Below are 15,775 nucleotides of genomic sequence, written 5' to 3' on the forward strand. Positions count from 1 at the left end.
CATTTTGTGTAATTATGTGTCATTCCTTAATACAATTGGTATTTATGCCATTCTTCATATATTGCTATAAATACATAGTTCCACACCCATCGTATGTGAGACTAACAGAGTAAAAAAAAAAATAGTCATTCTTTGCCTATTGATACTAAGAGTATATGTTTTCTTATGCATAAGATCCCAAATACCTTTTTTCATACAACAGTTTAGAATGTTTAAGTAAATCATCTTTATACCATGTATTAAAAGCCAAATATATTAACTTCAAACACTAATAACTTGGGATAGTTTTAACTAATTTTGTTTTCCCAAGTAACACCATTTGTAGGTACCTTACAGAATTAGAGGACATACCAAACCAATGTCACATAATCACATCTCAAAAAAAGAAAAAGAAAAAAAGAAAAAGAAAAAGAAAAGAAAACTTAAGCAACAACATAGATTTTAATATTAGACACCCCTGTTTATGTTTCCAAGTAGTGCCAATTTGGTTTTGTTAACCTTGGTCACAACATCCTTTATGTCTGGTCTTTCATCTGGTGATTCTTCAGAACATCTTAAACCTAATTCTAAGATAGATAAAAGAACAGTTTGCATCCCAGTTACATCTCTTCCATCTTCAATCCTGAGTAAACCATCATCCACGACTTCCATTCTATCTGGAAGTGATGCAATCCATTGCCTCATAGCTAGTTCTCCAACAAACATTTCATCAGTGGGTTTCTTTCTTGTGATGATCTCCAACAATATTATTCCATAGCTATAAATGTCACATTTGGTTGACACTCTCCCTTCTGAGCCATACTCTGCCAAGCTCACATTTTTCAAGATGTCGATAAGTTAGTGGTCCAGATGCTTGCCAACAGATAGAGAATAAGTTTATAAAAATAACCATTAACATATTCATGCAAGTTTTCAATTTTATTTTTAAATATTGTTTATTGTATCCATCCATTATCAATATATTGATGTATATATGTAGATTTGATTTATTGAAAAAAAATAATTATGATACGATCAAGATTTGTCCATTTGCTATTATCTTTATTCTAATAAAAATAAAAATACATTTGATATTATGTTCTTAGGGTTTACCTTTGTTATAGGAGTATATATGTATATAAATTATTTTCTACTTCAATAACCCAAGATAAATTTGAACACATTTACATCTCCTAGGGAGGTGGTTTAGTGGTAGGAATCCAAATGATCCATCACACATGAGAGCCTTGGAATTGTGGGTTCCACTAGTGGCAAGTCTCATTTGTTTCTAGGTGGTTTCATGCCATAATGCAATATTGGGTTTAAGTGGTGTAAAAATAGCAACCATACTTGCAATTTTTTTTTTAATTCTATAAAATATAATCACATCTTGGAGTACCTACCTATCCATTTGCGTCTTCATTTCCAATAAACATAGGAATACAATATTTTTCACAACTTTTATTTTAAGTATTGACATCACCAGATCTACCACGACCACTATATTGTTTAGTGTCAATGGCTATAAAGTTGGCTTTAATTAAAAAGTGGCGTAAGGCAAGCTGAACATTACCGTAGTTCTATTAACAAGTCCAATATTGAAACTCACACTAAATTATTTTATTGAACAAATTCATATTTGATTAGGAAGCATGGCTCATATAACAAATGGCTTTAATACAAATTATTTATTTACTTTCTTAAAATAATAATTTTGTAGAATAAATTAACACCAATAACCCTTACATAAGAGAGACTAACAAGTAATTAATTAATTATCCATTGAACTAGTCACCTATGAAGCACGGGTGCGGGTGCGGGTGCGGGTACGGGTGCGGGACTCAGCAATTTTTGAAAAAAGTGGGTGCGGGTGCGGTGGGACTCGGCAATTAAAAAATTATTAAAAATATTTTTATTTATATTTTCTATATATTTTTACTATTAAAATATTCTTAAAAAACATATTACTAATTTACTATGCCTTGATTCACAAAACAAAGAAAGAAAAAAGCAAGAAACACAAAACACAACACAAAACCAAAAAGAAAACACAAAAGAAGCAACAAATATTCAAAATAAAATTAAGGAAGGATAGATTTAGGGTTTTTGGATCTCATTTAGAGCCGATTTCGGCTGTTGCAACCTGATTCTCGGCCTGTTTCGGCCGTTTCGGTCGATACGGACCGATACGGCCGAAACAGCCCGATTCTGGCCGAATCGGCCCGAATCGGCGCGAGTCGGCGCCGCGTCCGCGCGAGTCCGCGCCGCGTCCGCGCGAGTCGGCGGGAAAAATAAGATGCCACGTGGCCGACGCGGCCGGACGCCGCACCGACGCGCGAGCAGCGGCGTCCCTCGCGCGTCGGCGAGTCCCGCCGCGTCGGACGCGGGTGCGGCACCTCCGGTGCCGCGTCCGTGCATCCCAGCTAGTCACACTATAGTTTAAAGTGTATATTCATATGTATCTAATGCAATTACAAAAATAAGTTGTGAACTACCAAACAAATTGTTAATATTTAAGAGTGTATCTATTAAAGCTATGTACAAAATTAGTCTAGTAATTTAATATATAGACAAAGGTGAATTCATGTACCTGGTGCAATGTAGCCAAATGTACCGAGAGTTTTGGTTTGCGTTGCGTCCTTGTTTGGGGCTAAAATTTTTGCAATGCCAAAGTCACTAACATGTGCAACCATGTCCTCATCCAAAAGAATATTGGAAGGCTTCAAATCACAATGCACCATAGATTCTGATTGACCATTGTGGAGATATTCCAACGCTAATGCAACATCAACCATGATGCCTACTCTTTGGACAAGATTCAAGCAGTTGTTATGAGAGTATAACCACTTTTCAAGGCTACCATTTGACATGTATTGAAGCACCAAAGCTCTAAACTCAAGGTTGGAGCATGTACTAATGACTTTAACAAGATTCCTATGTCGGATTGCCCTTAACACCTTGCACTCAGTATCAAAACTTTTGAAAGCACCCTCCAATTGCAGGTTTAGAACTTTAACAGCAATGATAGTCCCATCAGATAGTATCCCTTTGTACACAAAACCAAAACCTCCTGTTCCAAGCAAGTTGCTCTCACAAAAGTTGTTTGTTCCACGAGAAATCTCTTGATATGATATCATTCTATGATCCACTCTAGGCAATGTGATAGGCAAGCCTGGAATCTGCATGTTACATTGTGGATGTCTTCTTTGCATCATGACCACTGCTGCAAAGATTATAATTGATGCAATGACAGGAACAATATATTTTAGCAAAACTTGTTTCACCCTTGATCCAAGAGGAGTTGGACTTGTACAAGGTGGAACTCCAAAAATTGGATTCCCACAAAGTGCTTCATTACCTAAAAATGATTCTGCGGTGAAGTTTGTAAAAGGTCCGGTGGATGGAATCTCTCCCGATAGCTTATTGAAGGACAAATTCAAATACTTGAGATATGGAAGTGTCTCAAGATATTTTGGAATAGCCCCAGAGAGATTATTATTTGAGAGATCTAGCTGATCCATTCCCCTCAATTGTCCAAAAGATTGTGGAATGTTTCCTTGGAATGAGTTTTTTGACATGTTTAGATATCTTAGGCTCTCAAAAGCACCAATGATACTGGGAATATTTCCAGCAATTTGGTTACAGGATAAGTCCATGACTACAATAGTGGGCAATTTTGTCATGCTTGGAGACAAACTTCCGTTGAGGAAATTCGATGATAAATCCAAGAATATCAGGTTTTGAAGACTCCACAAATTCAATGGGATTGATGATGTTAGTCTATTATAACTGATGTTGAATTTTTGCAAAAGACTGAGATTTCCAATGCAATTCGAGATGGATCTTGAGAGACTGTTCATAGAGAGCAACAATTCTCCCAGGTTCTTTAATTGACAAAGTTGTTCTGGAATGGATCCTTCAATCAAGTTCTCTTCAAGAAACAATCTTTGCAGTCTCTCTAATCCCCCCAATGTGGACGGTATGTTTCCGGTCAAACTGTTACCCGACAAATCAAGTAAGTACAAGTTTTTCAAGGAACCAATTCCCATTGGAATTTGATCCTTTATTTGGTTTTCACTTGCAACAAAGACTTCAAGTGAAAGTGAAAAATTTCCAATGGCATCCGGAATTGTAATATTCAAGGGATTGCTGGATAAATGTAGCGCCTCCAAAAATCTGCAATTAGTTAAAGATAAAAGGAAACTATGCCCTTGAAGTCCAGGCTCCACTGTCAGCTGATTTGCACTTAGATCAAGGGATTTTAGATTTTTTAAGTTCCCAAGATTTCTGGGTATGTGTCCAGAGAGAAAGTTTGTAGAAATATCTATTATGAAGAGGCTGGAAATATTTAAAAGATATGATGGGATATGACCACTAATTTTGTTCAAAGCAAGTCCTAGAATTTCAAGATTAGGGCAAGAGATCCTAGTATCTAATGGAAGATTTCCAGACAAGGAATTTACAGCCAAGTTGAGCACTTGTAGAGGGGTAATGTTGAAAATATATTGGGGTATTGTCCCAGTGAGATCATTCAGATGAAATCCCAAAATTTTCAGATTTTGGAGACGCCATAAATCACTTGGAATGCCACCTTTCACGTTGTTGATTTCGATGGCAAACTCTTGTAACATCGACAAGTTGCTTATGATAGGAGGTATAGTTCCAGTTAAGTTGTTACCTCCAAGATATAGCATTTCAAGCTTTTCTAAATTCCCAAAACCTTTTGGAATACTTCCATCAAACTTATTGTATGACAGAGATAAGATAGAAAGCTCTGTACAGTTATTAAACTGTGAGGTGAGCTTACCGCTGAATTCATTTTCGGAAATATCCAGTTTTTGAAGATTAGGACATTGGGTGCAAAGATTCATTGGAAGGATTCCTAAGAAGTGATTTTGTGTAAGAGCAAGAACCGTCAGAAAAGAGAAGTTAAAGATGACAAAAGGAAATTGACCAGTAAGGCTATTAGATTCCAAATTCAGTTTCTCTAATGACGACATATTGCTAAGGGACAATGGAATTGTACCACTTAGACTGTTTCTATTAAGATATAAATGTCGAAGTTTGGGTAACATGCCCAATTCTTTAGGTATGCCACCACTAAAATTGTTGTAACGAAGATATAAATATTCAAGCTTCTGGCAATTATGAATGGTTGGAGGGATACTACCTTCCAATAAGTTGTTTGACAAGTGAAGTTTCCTCAAGCGGTGTAGATGACCAATCTCATGTGGCAGAAAACCATTGAAGCTGTTGTTTTTAAGATCAAGTGAGACTAGGAAGGAGAGGTTGGCAATATGAGGGGAAATGGTGCCATGGAGACCCACGTAGGAAAGGTTCAAGGCTGTGACTCTTTGTCTGTGTCGGCTGCAAGAGACCCCAAACCACTCACAGAAGTTTGTTGTTGTGGACCAGTTACCACCAGCAAAGACAGAATCGTTTGGGTTAAAAGTGATTTGATATTTGAAGGCAATGAGAGCTGATTGATCGGTAAAGTTGTTGGAAGATTGGGACAACTGAAGTATGCATGGCTGCATTAACAGAAAAGCCAACAGGAGGAAAATGTATGGCCCTTCCATTAGCGTTATGTGTGTGCACAAGAGAGACAGAGAAGGCTCTTTGGAATAGGATAGTCTTGCTGTTTCATTGGTACAGCTTATTAATACAAAATCATTTCAGAAGTATCATATTCATGATGTGTGAACATAATATAAATTTTTTCCACTTTACCAAAAGCGGCATTTACCAAAATTCTAGTCGTTTTCTAGTCTCGTCAATGTAGACGAAGAAAACAGAGGTATAAACACCAGAAATCTATGGAACATGACATGGGATAATTAAATTATTGTGGTTGTACCGAATTGGTCTTTGTCTATTTCCCCTATAATGGTCCCACCAACGGATTTGGTTGAAAATTTGTCTGCTGCCTTGTCCAAAAAACAATAGTTGACGTGCTGGAAAGCCAAAATAATTGGCTTTTGTTAAAGCCAAAATAACTGGCTTTCGGCTTTTGGCTTTTGTTAAAGCCAAAATCACTAACGTTTTTCACGCTTTTGTTTAATCCAAAATAACGTAATATATTGGTTGTGTCTGCGTTTTTCACGTTTTTTTTTTTTTTTTGGGAAGTGTGTTTTAGTGTTTTTAATGGATCTTGAGCACTATTTGCGAATCTACAAATTTCTTTTTTTATCAAAATTATCATTAAAAATAAGTCTCATGGCACTATTTATTTATTTAAAAATTATTTTGTTATAATATTTTCAATTTTTAATTTTCAACGGTATTTAAACCAATCTTTAATATTCGTAGATGCCAAATGAACTGGGCTTATCAACTGATTGGGATGCAAATACATTGATTTGACCAGGGAGCAGCAGTGCACTATCCCGATGCGCTTGCTAAACGGAATGATATCCTCATATGTGGTAGCATTGGCATTGTTTAACGAATCACATATTTGCAATTAATTGCCTGTCTTTTAAAAAGGGACAGATTAACATTAATGGTAAATACATTGAAGTTCTTGAATTCAATTCAGAAATCTCCTAACATATCAAGATATAACGCTTAAGAAAATGTGGAAGTGGTGGGAGTAATGCTTTGCCTATTGATACTTAAGGATAGATTTCTCTTAATCATAGTAGCATCAGGATCCAGCATGCGAAGACTTCAAATATGCTAAAATTTGACTTCAAACCCCATAAATCTTGCATTACTTAGCACTTTCAATTCTAAAAAATTTTACCATTGAGTTAAGGTATCATCCTGCTTTCATGATAGTACGGTATTTTAAAAAAAAAAATTGATTGGGTTTTGGGTATTTATTTGGGTATTGGGTTATATTATTTTATTATATAGATATATTATTTTTATGTGTTGTATGGTAAAATAAAAGTTGGAATGTTTAGTACATTGTAAAATGGTATGATATAATAGATAAAGTAACTTTCGAAATTATAAAATGAGAAATGTTTTAGATACTGGATGTTAATGATCTAAGAAAAAATTGAATCTTCTTTACAACAAAAATTAAAAGCTTGATATATCTGTACTTTTAGAAAAGCTTTTGCAATTAATTAACCCTCTTGTGAAGTCATGGCAGCACCATAGCATTTTTTCCCCTTTCTTTTCTTCTTTAATTATTATTATTATTTTTACTAGTTGATACTTTTTATGTGTTTCTAAGATATTCAGTGTTCAAATCACTATTTTTTTATAGTAACCATCAAATTATCAACAAAAAAAAATCTTTTAATTCTACTAGTTGGTATTTTTTTTTATATTTCCAAAATATCTAGGTTTTTAAATTCTTTATTTCTCGATGTAACTATTAATTATAATAAATTAAATAAATAAAATTTTGCAAGTATGGAGGATATAAGAAGAAAATTTAATTTAATAGTAGATTTGTCAAAATTAATATCTAATAAAAAAATATTAAGTATAGTTATAGCCTTAGTCTACAATCAAGTTTGTTGTCAAACTTTGTCCAAAGTGTAATTATGTTGGGCCAAAAAACTTCTAGGGAGGTCACAAATTTTTTTAAGGTTAAAAAAATCATAATTCTTTTTAGAACTTATATATTATAATTATTATATTTCCCAAGTTAAGGTATTCCTGTGACCACCTTGTACCTAATGTGGAGTTGCCCCTAGATTCCTCTTACTCATCTTGAACTGTACGAAGACATTGGGATGTTTTGGTTGATCTTGGTTCTTGATATTTTTGGGTTGTCAACAAGTTTAAAATTTACTCATTGACCCCAAATAAATAAATTTTCAGATATTAAAGTAAACTAGTGTATAACTCGTGTATATACACGGTACAAATAAAAACAATCACAATTACACACATATATGGGTTCACATTATACATAGTGTAAGAGTTTAATAGTTTTGAAGTCATAGATGAGTTTTACTCTCTCTCTCTCTCTCTCTCTCTCTCTCTCTCTCTCTCTCTCTCTCTCTTTATTTTTTATTTTAGTTTTTTTTATATACGCATGAGTTTACTCTTTTTTTTATTGGATTTTTAAAACAATTGGAATCTAATTTAGAATTTAATTGAATTTTCTCTTAATTTTGACTCTAATTATATACTAGTGTATAGCCCTGTGTATATGCACGGATACAATAAAAAACAATTGCAATTATGTCGTTCAAATTATAAATTTTTTTGAAAAGAAATTTAAATTATACATGGAATTAGCTTATACTTTTTTTAAATCATACATTTTTAAAATATGTAATGGTTCCGAGGACATTTAGTAGTCTGATGACAGGTATACGTTTATGAGGAAGTATCAGTTAGTGAGTTACGGATGGATTGTGGTCATGAGGGTTTAGGAAGGCAGTCCGAGGAGAAATGCCTCCGTGGCTTAACAGAGTAGAGGTCAAAAAGGTTGACCTGCCATCAAGAGCAACACTTAAAACAATTTTACTAGTAAGGATAAACATCAAGAGGGAATAGGGCAAAGAGAAGCTAAGAAATATCTAAGGGAAAGCTGCTAGTATCGCATTAAATGTTTTGTAGCTAACTCTCTAACCGCTTTAATGTGAAGGTGATACCTGAATAATAATATGCAGCCTTATAGCTACCTCTAAAGACTTAAGGAAGGCGCTGATGAGACAGGAATCAAAGCAAGCCACTTGACCTACACGTGGAGGGTGGAGATGAAGCAAAAGAGGGGGATATAAGGAAGAAAGACACCATTATAGCGAGGCATCTGAGAATCTGAGAAAGAAAAAGATTGTAGCACTAAAAACTATAATTATAATCAAGTCTACATCACTCTCAACCCTAAATCATCTCCACCTGCTCCTCCTTCGACTCCTTCCTGCTCTCTCTGTCACTCACCTGACCAAACCCGCCACTTCTTCTCCCTCGCTTTCCCTCCTCTCATTTCGAAGCTCTTCTTCGACCTCGCCAACTCCCCTTTTAGCATCCTCTTCCACTCAATCTCCGCCGTCGATTGGCTCTCCCTTGTCAAATACATCTCCCTCCTCTCTCCGATCTTTCTCCATTATTCAATTCAAAACTTAAGCTGCGTTTTTAGAAATGCGACTCCAGGGATTTTCTTTCTTTTCATTATGTCTAGATGAGCTGCGTTTGGCTAAACGCAACTCTAACCACCTGTGGAGCTGTGTTTTTTAAATGCAGCTCCAGACATGTTGAAGCTGCATTTGATTAAACGCAGCTCATACATGTCTGGAGCTGCGTTTAATTAAACGCGGCTTAACGTTTAGTATAAATAAATAAAAATCCCTAAATCATCCCTAAATCAGATCGCTTTTAACCCTAAATCATCTCCACCTACTCCTTCATTGACTCCTTCCTGCTCTCTCTCACTCACCTAACCAAACCCACCACTTCTTCTCCCTCGCTTTCCCTTTTCTCATTTCGAAGTTCTTCTTCGACCTCACCGACTCCCCTTCCAGCATCCTCTTCCACTCAATTTCCACCGTCAATCGGCTCTCCCTTGTCAAATACGTCTCCCTCCTCTCTCCGATCTTTCTCCATTATTCAATTCAAAACTCAAACACGATCCTGTCAAACCCTCCGATTCCGATTCCATTTCCATCAAACCTTCTCAATTCAGTCTAGAGAATTGGACTTCCTCCATTCCCGGATTTTCAAATTCCAAGCCTGGAAACGAGCACATGCAAAGGGTGCAACCTTTATCTCCGACTAACAATAAGTTTTTAAAATTGTTTGTTTTGATTTTTTGTTTTTAGGGTTTCTATTTTTGGTTTAGGGTTTCGATTTTTGTTTTAGGGTTTCGATTTTAGGTTTAAATGGACTTTTTTGTAGTTTTTTCTTCATGGGAGAAATTGATATTTTGTTATTTTCAATTATTTTTTTTAATTTTTTCAAAAATTTAATCTCCTAGATCAAAATTTTTTTCTTCATGCCATAATAAATTTTATTGTTGATTTGTTCCATGCTTTCACAAAAACTATACTTTCTTTGTTCAATTTTTCCTTAAATTTTGATTCTTTTTGTGAGTTTCTATTTAAGCTCTAAATGATTTATGAAATTTATCTTAAACGCGGTTCAATAGGATAAGTACAGCTTAAGTGTTTGATGAAGTTGTCCAAAGAAACTTGAGATAAAAACACACACACATATTCTTGTTTGTGTTTGTATCGTTCTTTTGCTTCTTTCTTTGTCAATCTCCGACTTCTTTTCTCTCTCTAAACCCAAATCCCTCTTCCTCTCTCTTTTTTGATCAACGATGGTGGTAGTGGGTTTGGTGACTTTGTGGGTGTGGGTTTGTTGACTGATCGGTGGGTTTGACTATGAGAACGTGAAGTTTGATTTTTCTAGTTTTGGGTTGTTGATGATTTTTCTAGGTTCATGGATTTGATTATTTGCTAAGAATATCAATAAAAGAAAAGAAAATATTGATTATTTTAATTTTCAGGGCAAGTTTTCATCTTCTTTTCTGTAGAACATGAAGAATAGTTCTGGGTTCACCTGCACTATTTTGGGTTTGCATTTGTTCTGGGTTTGCTCTTGATTCTGGGTTTTATTTCTTGTTTTTCTGGATTTGATGGAGATTTGATTCGGTAGCTGGATTTGGATTTGGTTTTGCTAGAGATTAAATTTGTTGCTGGGTTTATTTCTTGAATTTGAGAAGAACACGAAGAACAGGTTGTTATGTTCTTACGGAAAAAAAAATGAAACTAAAAATAATAATATTAGATTTAAGGCCAAAAAAAATAAATAAATAATAATAATAATAATAATAATAATAATAATAATAATAATAATAATAATAATAATAATAATAATAATAATAATAATATGAAAGAAAAAAAATTAAAATGTTGATGTGGCATTGAAAAATGCCAAATAATTTTTTTTTAATAATATTTTAATGTCATGTTAGTGGCACGTCAGCACCATGACAGCAACTAGGGAACTTCGTCTACCATGTAATAGGGTTCCGTTACTTGGATGATGGTAGAGACTAAAATAAAAACGATTTTTAAAAAATAGGGATGACAATAGGAACGAAATCAATTTTGGGACCAATATGCGAATTGGCCCAAAATGTAGGGATCAAAAGTGCATTTATGCCATTTTTTTATTTGGGTAATACAAACATCATATATGTCTCACGTGCATACTTTGTTAGAATTTTAACAGCAGGCTAGCAAATGTGGTGATTTAGCACGTGTATAATTTAAGGAGTAAATTAGCTAAAATAAAATTTCAGGAGGTATAATGGCCACCAGTTTAAAGTTCAGGGGGGTGTGTGGGCATTTTTCCCCCTTTTTTTTAATCTAAAATAGAAAGTCTACTTTAGTCTAATCTAAGTGTATATGTGTGTAAAGCTCCCTCTTGGAAACTTGAACATCGGCTCTTGCTCCCCACACTCCACAAGCACTTATACTTGTGGAGTGACCACCGCACCAAAAGTGTGCAGTGGTAACAATACCAACATTGAAAATCCTATTAAATTAATTCGCATTGAAGTGAGCATGACTCATAAAATAAACGGCCTTGAGACTGTTTTCTTTTTAAATAATTTGGTAGAATAATTAACGTTCAGTACTAAGTGCATAAGAGAAACAAACTGTTAATTAATTAGCTATCCATAGAACCAAGCAAATCGTAGCTAATGAAAGCATTGCAATGCACATTGTTATTCCTAAAACTAGCCAATTTGAATGCCATTCATGAAATTAGCCAAATAATTAAATAAACATAGGTGAATTTATGCATACCTAGTGCAATGTAGCCAATTGTACCAATGGTTTTGGTTTGGGTTGCGACCTTGTTTTCAACTAAAATCTTTGCAATCCCAAAGTCACCAATATGTGCAACCATGTCCTTGTCCAAAAGGATATTAGAAGGCTTCAAATCACAATGCACCGCTAATTCTAATTGACCATTGTGGAGATAATCCAAAGCTGATGCAACATCAACCATAATACTTACTCTTTGAATGAGATTCAAGCAGTAGTTGTGAGAGTATAACCGATTTTCGAGGCTACCATTTGACATATACTGTAGTACCAAAGCTTTAAACTCGGGGTTGGAGCATTTACTAATGACTTTAACTAGATTTTGGTGTCGGATTGCCCTTAACGCCTTGCATTCAGCATCAAAACTTTTGAAAGCACACTCTAATTGTAGGTTTAGAACTTTGACAACAACCATGGTGCCATCAGACAATATCCCTTTGTACACAGAACCAAAACCTCTAATTCTAAGCAGGTTGCTTTCACAGAAGTTGTTTGTCCCACGACAAAGCTCTTGATATGATATCATTCTATGACCAACTGGCAAAGTGATAGGTAAAGCTAGAATCTGCATCTTACATTGTGGATCTCTTCTCAGAATAATGACCAGTGCCGCAAATACAATAATGGATACAATGGCCGTAACAATATATTTAAGAAAAAATTGTTTCACCCTTGATCCTTGAGAACTCGGACTTGTGCAAGGTCGAACTCCAAAAATTGATTTCCCACAAAGTGCTTCATTACCTAAAAATGATTCTGCCTTGAAGTTTGCAAAAGGTCCACCAAATGGAATTTCTCCTGATAGCTTATTGAATGACAAATTTAAATACTTGAGATATGAAAGTGCCTCAAGAGACGTAGGAATTGCACCAGAGAGATTATTGTTTGAAAGGTCCAACTGATCCAATCCTTTCAATTGTCCAAAAGATTGTGGAATGTCTCCTTGAAATGAGTTCGTTGACAAATCAAGATAACCTAAGCTTTCAAAAGTACCAATTATACTTGGAATATTTTCAGTAATTTGGTTATGAGATAAATCCACATGCTCAACAGCAACTAATTTTGTCATGTTTTGAGACAAAGATCCACCTAGGAAATTTGATGATAAATCCAAGAATAGCACATTTTCAAGGCTCCACAAATTCAATGGGATTGATGAAGTCAATTTGTTATGACTTAGGTTTAATCTTTGCAAAAGAGTAAGGTTTCCAATGCAATTTGGGAGGGGTCCAGATAATTTGTTATTTGAGAGAAGCAATTCTCCCAATTTCCTTATCTGACAAAGCTCTTTTGGAATTTTTCCTCCAATATTGTTTTCTCTAAGATGCAATCTTTGCAACCCCTCCATTTCCCCAAATGTCAATGGTATATTTCCAACCAAATTGTTAGAGCTTAAATCAAGAAAGGCCAAATTTTTCAAAGAACTAATTTCCATTGGAATTCGACCATTTATTTGGCCTTCATCGGCATAAATGCTTTTAAGTGAAGCTTAAAAATTTCCAATGGCTTTCGGAATGGTAATATTCAAGGGATTAGTGGATATAGCTAGTTCCTCCAGAAATCTGCAACTAGTTAAAGATGTAAGGAAATTATGCTCTTGATGTACAGGCTCTTCTGTTAGCTCATTGTCACTAAGAAAAAGTGTTTTGAGATACTTTAAGTTTCCAAGACTTCTGGGATTAGATCCAGAGAGTAAGTTTTCAGTAAAATCTACTTGGATGAGGTTGGAACAATTTGAAAGATATGATGGGATATGACCACTGATTTGGTTGGCAGCAAGGAGAAGATATTCAAGATTAGAGCATGGGATCCCAGTATCTAATGGAAGATTTCCAGACAAGAAATTCAAGGTGAAGGAGATCATATCTAGAGACGTAATGTTGAAAATAATCTGGGGGATTGTCCCTGTGAGATAATTCTGCTCAAAATTCAAGCTAATTAGATTTTGGAGACGCCATAAATCACTTGGAATGCTACCATTAATGTAGTTTTCTTCAATGGCAAAATGTTGTAACATCGACAAGTTGCTAATGATAGGAGGAATATTTCCAGTTAAGTTGTTACCTCCAAGATATAGTAGTTCAAGCTTTTCTAAACTCCCAATACCTTTTGGAATACTTCCATGAAATTTACTGTATGACAGACTCAAGGATAAAAGCTCTCTACAGTGATTAAACTGTGAGGAGAGCTTCCCTCTGAATTCATTATCGGAAATAGAGCGTACTTGAAGATTAGGACAATGGGTGCAAACATCCATTGGAAGCGTTCCTGAGAAGTGATTAAATGAAATAGCAAAAGTAGTTAGAAAAGAGGAGTTAAAGATGACAAGATGAACTGGACCAGTGAGGCTATTAGATTCCAAACTCAAGTACTCCAATGACGACATATTGCTGAAGGACGATGGAATTGTACCCATAAGATTGTTTCCTGAAAGAGATAAATTTACAAGCTTTTGGCAATACTGTATGGTTGGAGGGATACTACCTTCCAAAAGGTTGTTTGACAAGACAAGTTCCCTCAAGCGGTGTAGATGGCTGATCTCATGTGGCAGAAAACCATTGAAGCTGTTGTTAGAAAGATCAAGTGAGACTAAGAAGGAGAGGTTGGCAATATGAGGGGAAATGGTGCCGTGGATACCCACGTAGGAAAGGTCCAAGGATGTAACTCTTTGTCCGCGTTGGCTGCAAGAGACCCCAAACCACTCACAGAAGTTTGTTGTTGTGGACCAGTTACCACCAGCGAAGACTGTAACGTTTGGGCCAATAGTGATTTGAGATTTGAAGGCAATGAGAGCTGATTGATCGGTAAAGTTGTTGGAAGAATGGGACAAGTGAGGTATGCATGGCTGCACTAACAGAAAAGCCAAGAGCAGAAGGAGAGTGGATGACATTTCAATTAGCATGATGAGTGTGCAAGAGAGATAGAGGGATTAGAGAAGGCTCGAGGGTAATTTATGGCGGTGCCCATTCATGTTGGTGGGTGGTGTTTATATAGAATGTGGCAGGGGTTCGACCATATGTGTTGAACAAGACTCTGGACTAACGGCATGTGGTAGATGCAGAAGCCTTGAAGGCCAGGGGGCATAAAATGTTAGTACTTATTAGTCTGTTATCTTCGGTTCCTAACCCAAATTAATTAAATAGACTAGCCTCTGAGCACGCGCTTACACTCCTGCTCAGAGACTTTTCTATTTTTGAGTAAATTTTAATAATTTTTTGATCTCTTACACAAAATGCATTAAAAAAGTAAACATATGACTCTGGACTTACTAAACTTAGGAAGGCACTTCCCAAATCCAACTCTCACAATACATTCTAACATATATTTAGATCCAAACAACATGAAATAATTACCTCTAAAGATGATGTTGCTCTATTAGGAACGTAGACTCCATAATGAACTTTAACAGCCGGGTTGTCAACATGAAGGGACTTCAAAATGGTGGCAAATCATTTGTAGCACGGACTTCACGTCCCCTACCCATCGATTGCAAACTTTTATCCTGAAAACATAAAACAACGTTCATTATAGAGGCTACATACAAAAATAGTTGTCACCATGGAGGAAAGGGATGGAGGGAGAACATTATAACTGCTAAATGATAATGGGTGGAAGTTTGAAGTTGTGTAGGTGGATTTTTTTTAAAGCAATAGTTCATCATAGTTTATCTTATCCAATTGTTTGTTTTTTTTTTTTTTTTTTTGCTAGCAATATCGATGGTTAGTTAAGGAATAAGAAAGAATTTTGACCAATTAAAATTTTTTTTGTAAACTTTTGATTGTGGGAGAGTGGTAGTTTTATCCAAAATTTTAGCATATTTTACTTGAGTTTTTAAACGTGAAGTTATCTAAAACTTGTACTATTTTTAAACTTTGAATTAAAAAAAAAAAAAAGGGGGGGGGGGGGGGTGGCTAGGGTAGTTATTTGTTAACTTGTGATTGTGAGAGAGTGGTAGTTTTATCCGAAATTTTAGCATATTTTACTTGAGTTTTTAAACGTGAAGTTGTCTAAAACTTGTACTATTTTTAAACTTTGAATTTCAAAAA

The 15,775-nt window shown here is 35.3% G+C and overlaps 1 protein-coding gene and 1 pseudogene across 1 annotated transcript; both read right to left on the minus strand.

Moving 5' to 3' along the window:
- Positions 1-226: 226 nt before the first annotated feature.
- Positions 227-5,656, minus strand: LOC142610136 (uncharacterized). The gene is made up of 2 exons (XM_075781862.1): positions 2,570-5,656; positions 227-803 (listed from the first exon to the last, which is right to left on the minus strand). The coding sequence occupies exons 1-2, from the start codon at positions 5,556-5,558 to the stop codon at positions 448-450; spliced, it is 3,345 nt and encodes a 1,114-aa protein (XP_075637977.1). The 5' UTR covers positions 5,559-5,656; the 3' UTR covers positions 227-447.
- Positions 5,657-8,629: 2,973 nt separating this feature from the next.
- On the minus strand, positions 8,630-14,688 carry LOC142636099 (uncharacterized; annotated as a pseudogene).
- Between the last annotated feature and the right edge of the window lie 1,087 nt (positions 14,689-15,775).

The sequence above is a fragment of the Castanea sativa genome, chromosome 1 (genome assembly GCF_040712315.1).
Source record: "Castanea sativa cultivar Marrone di Chiusa Pesio chromosome 1, ASM4071231v1".
In the NCBI taxonomy this organism is placed as follows: Eukaryota; Viridiplantae; Streptophyta; class Magnoliopsida; order Fagales; family Fagaceae; genus Castanea; species Castanea sativa.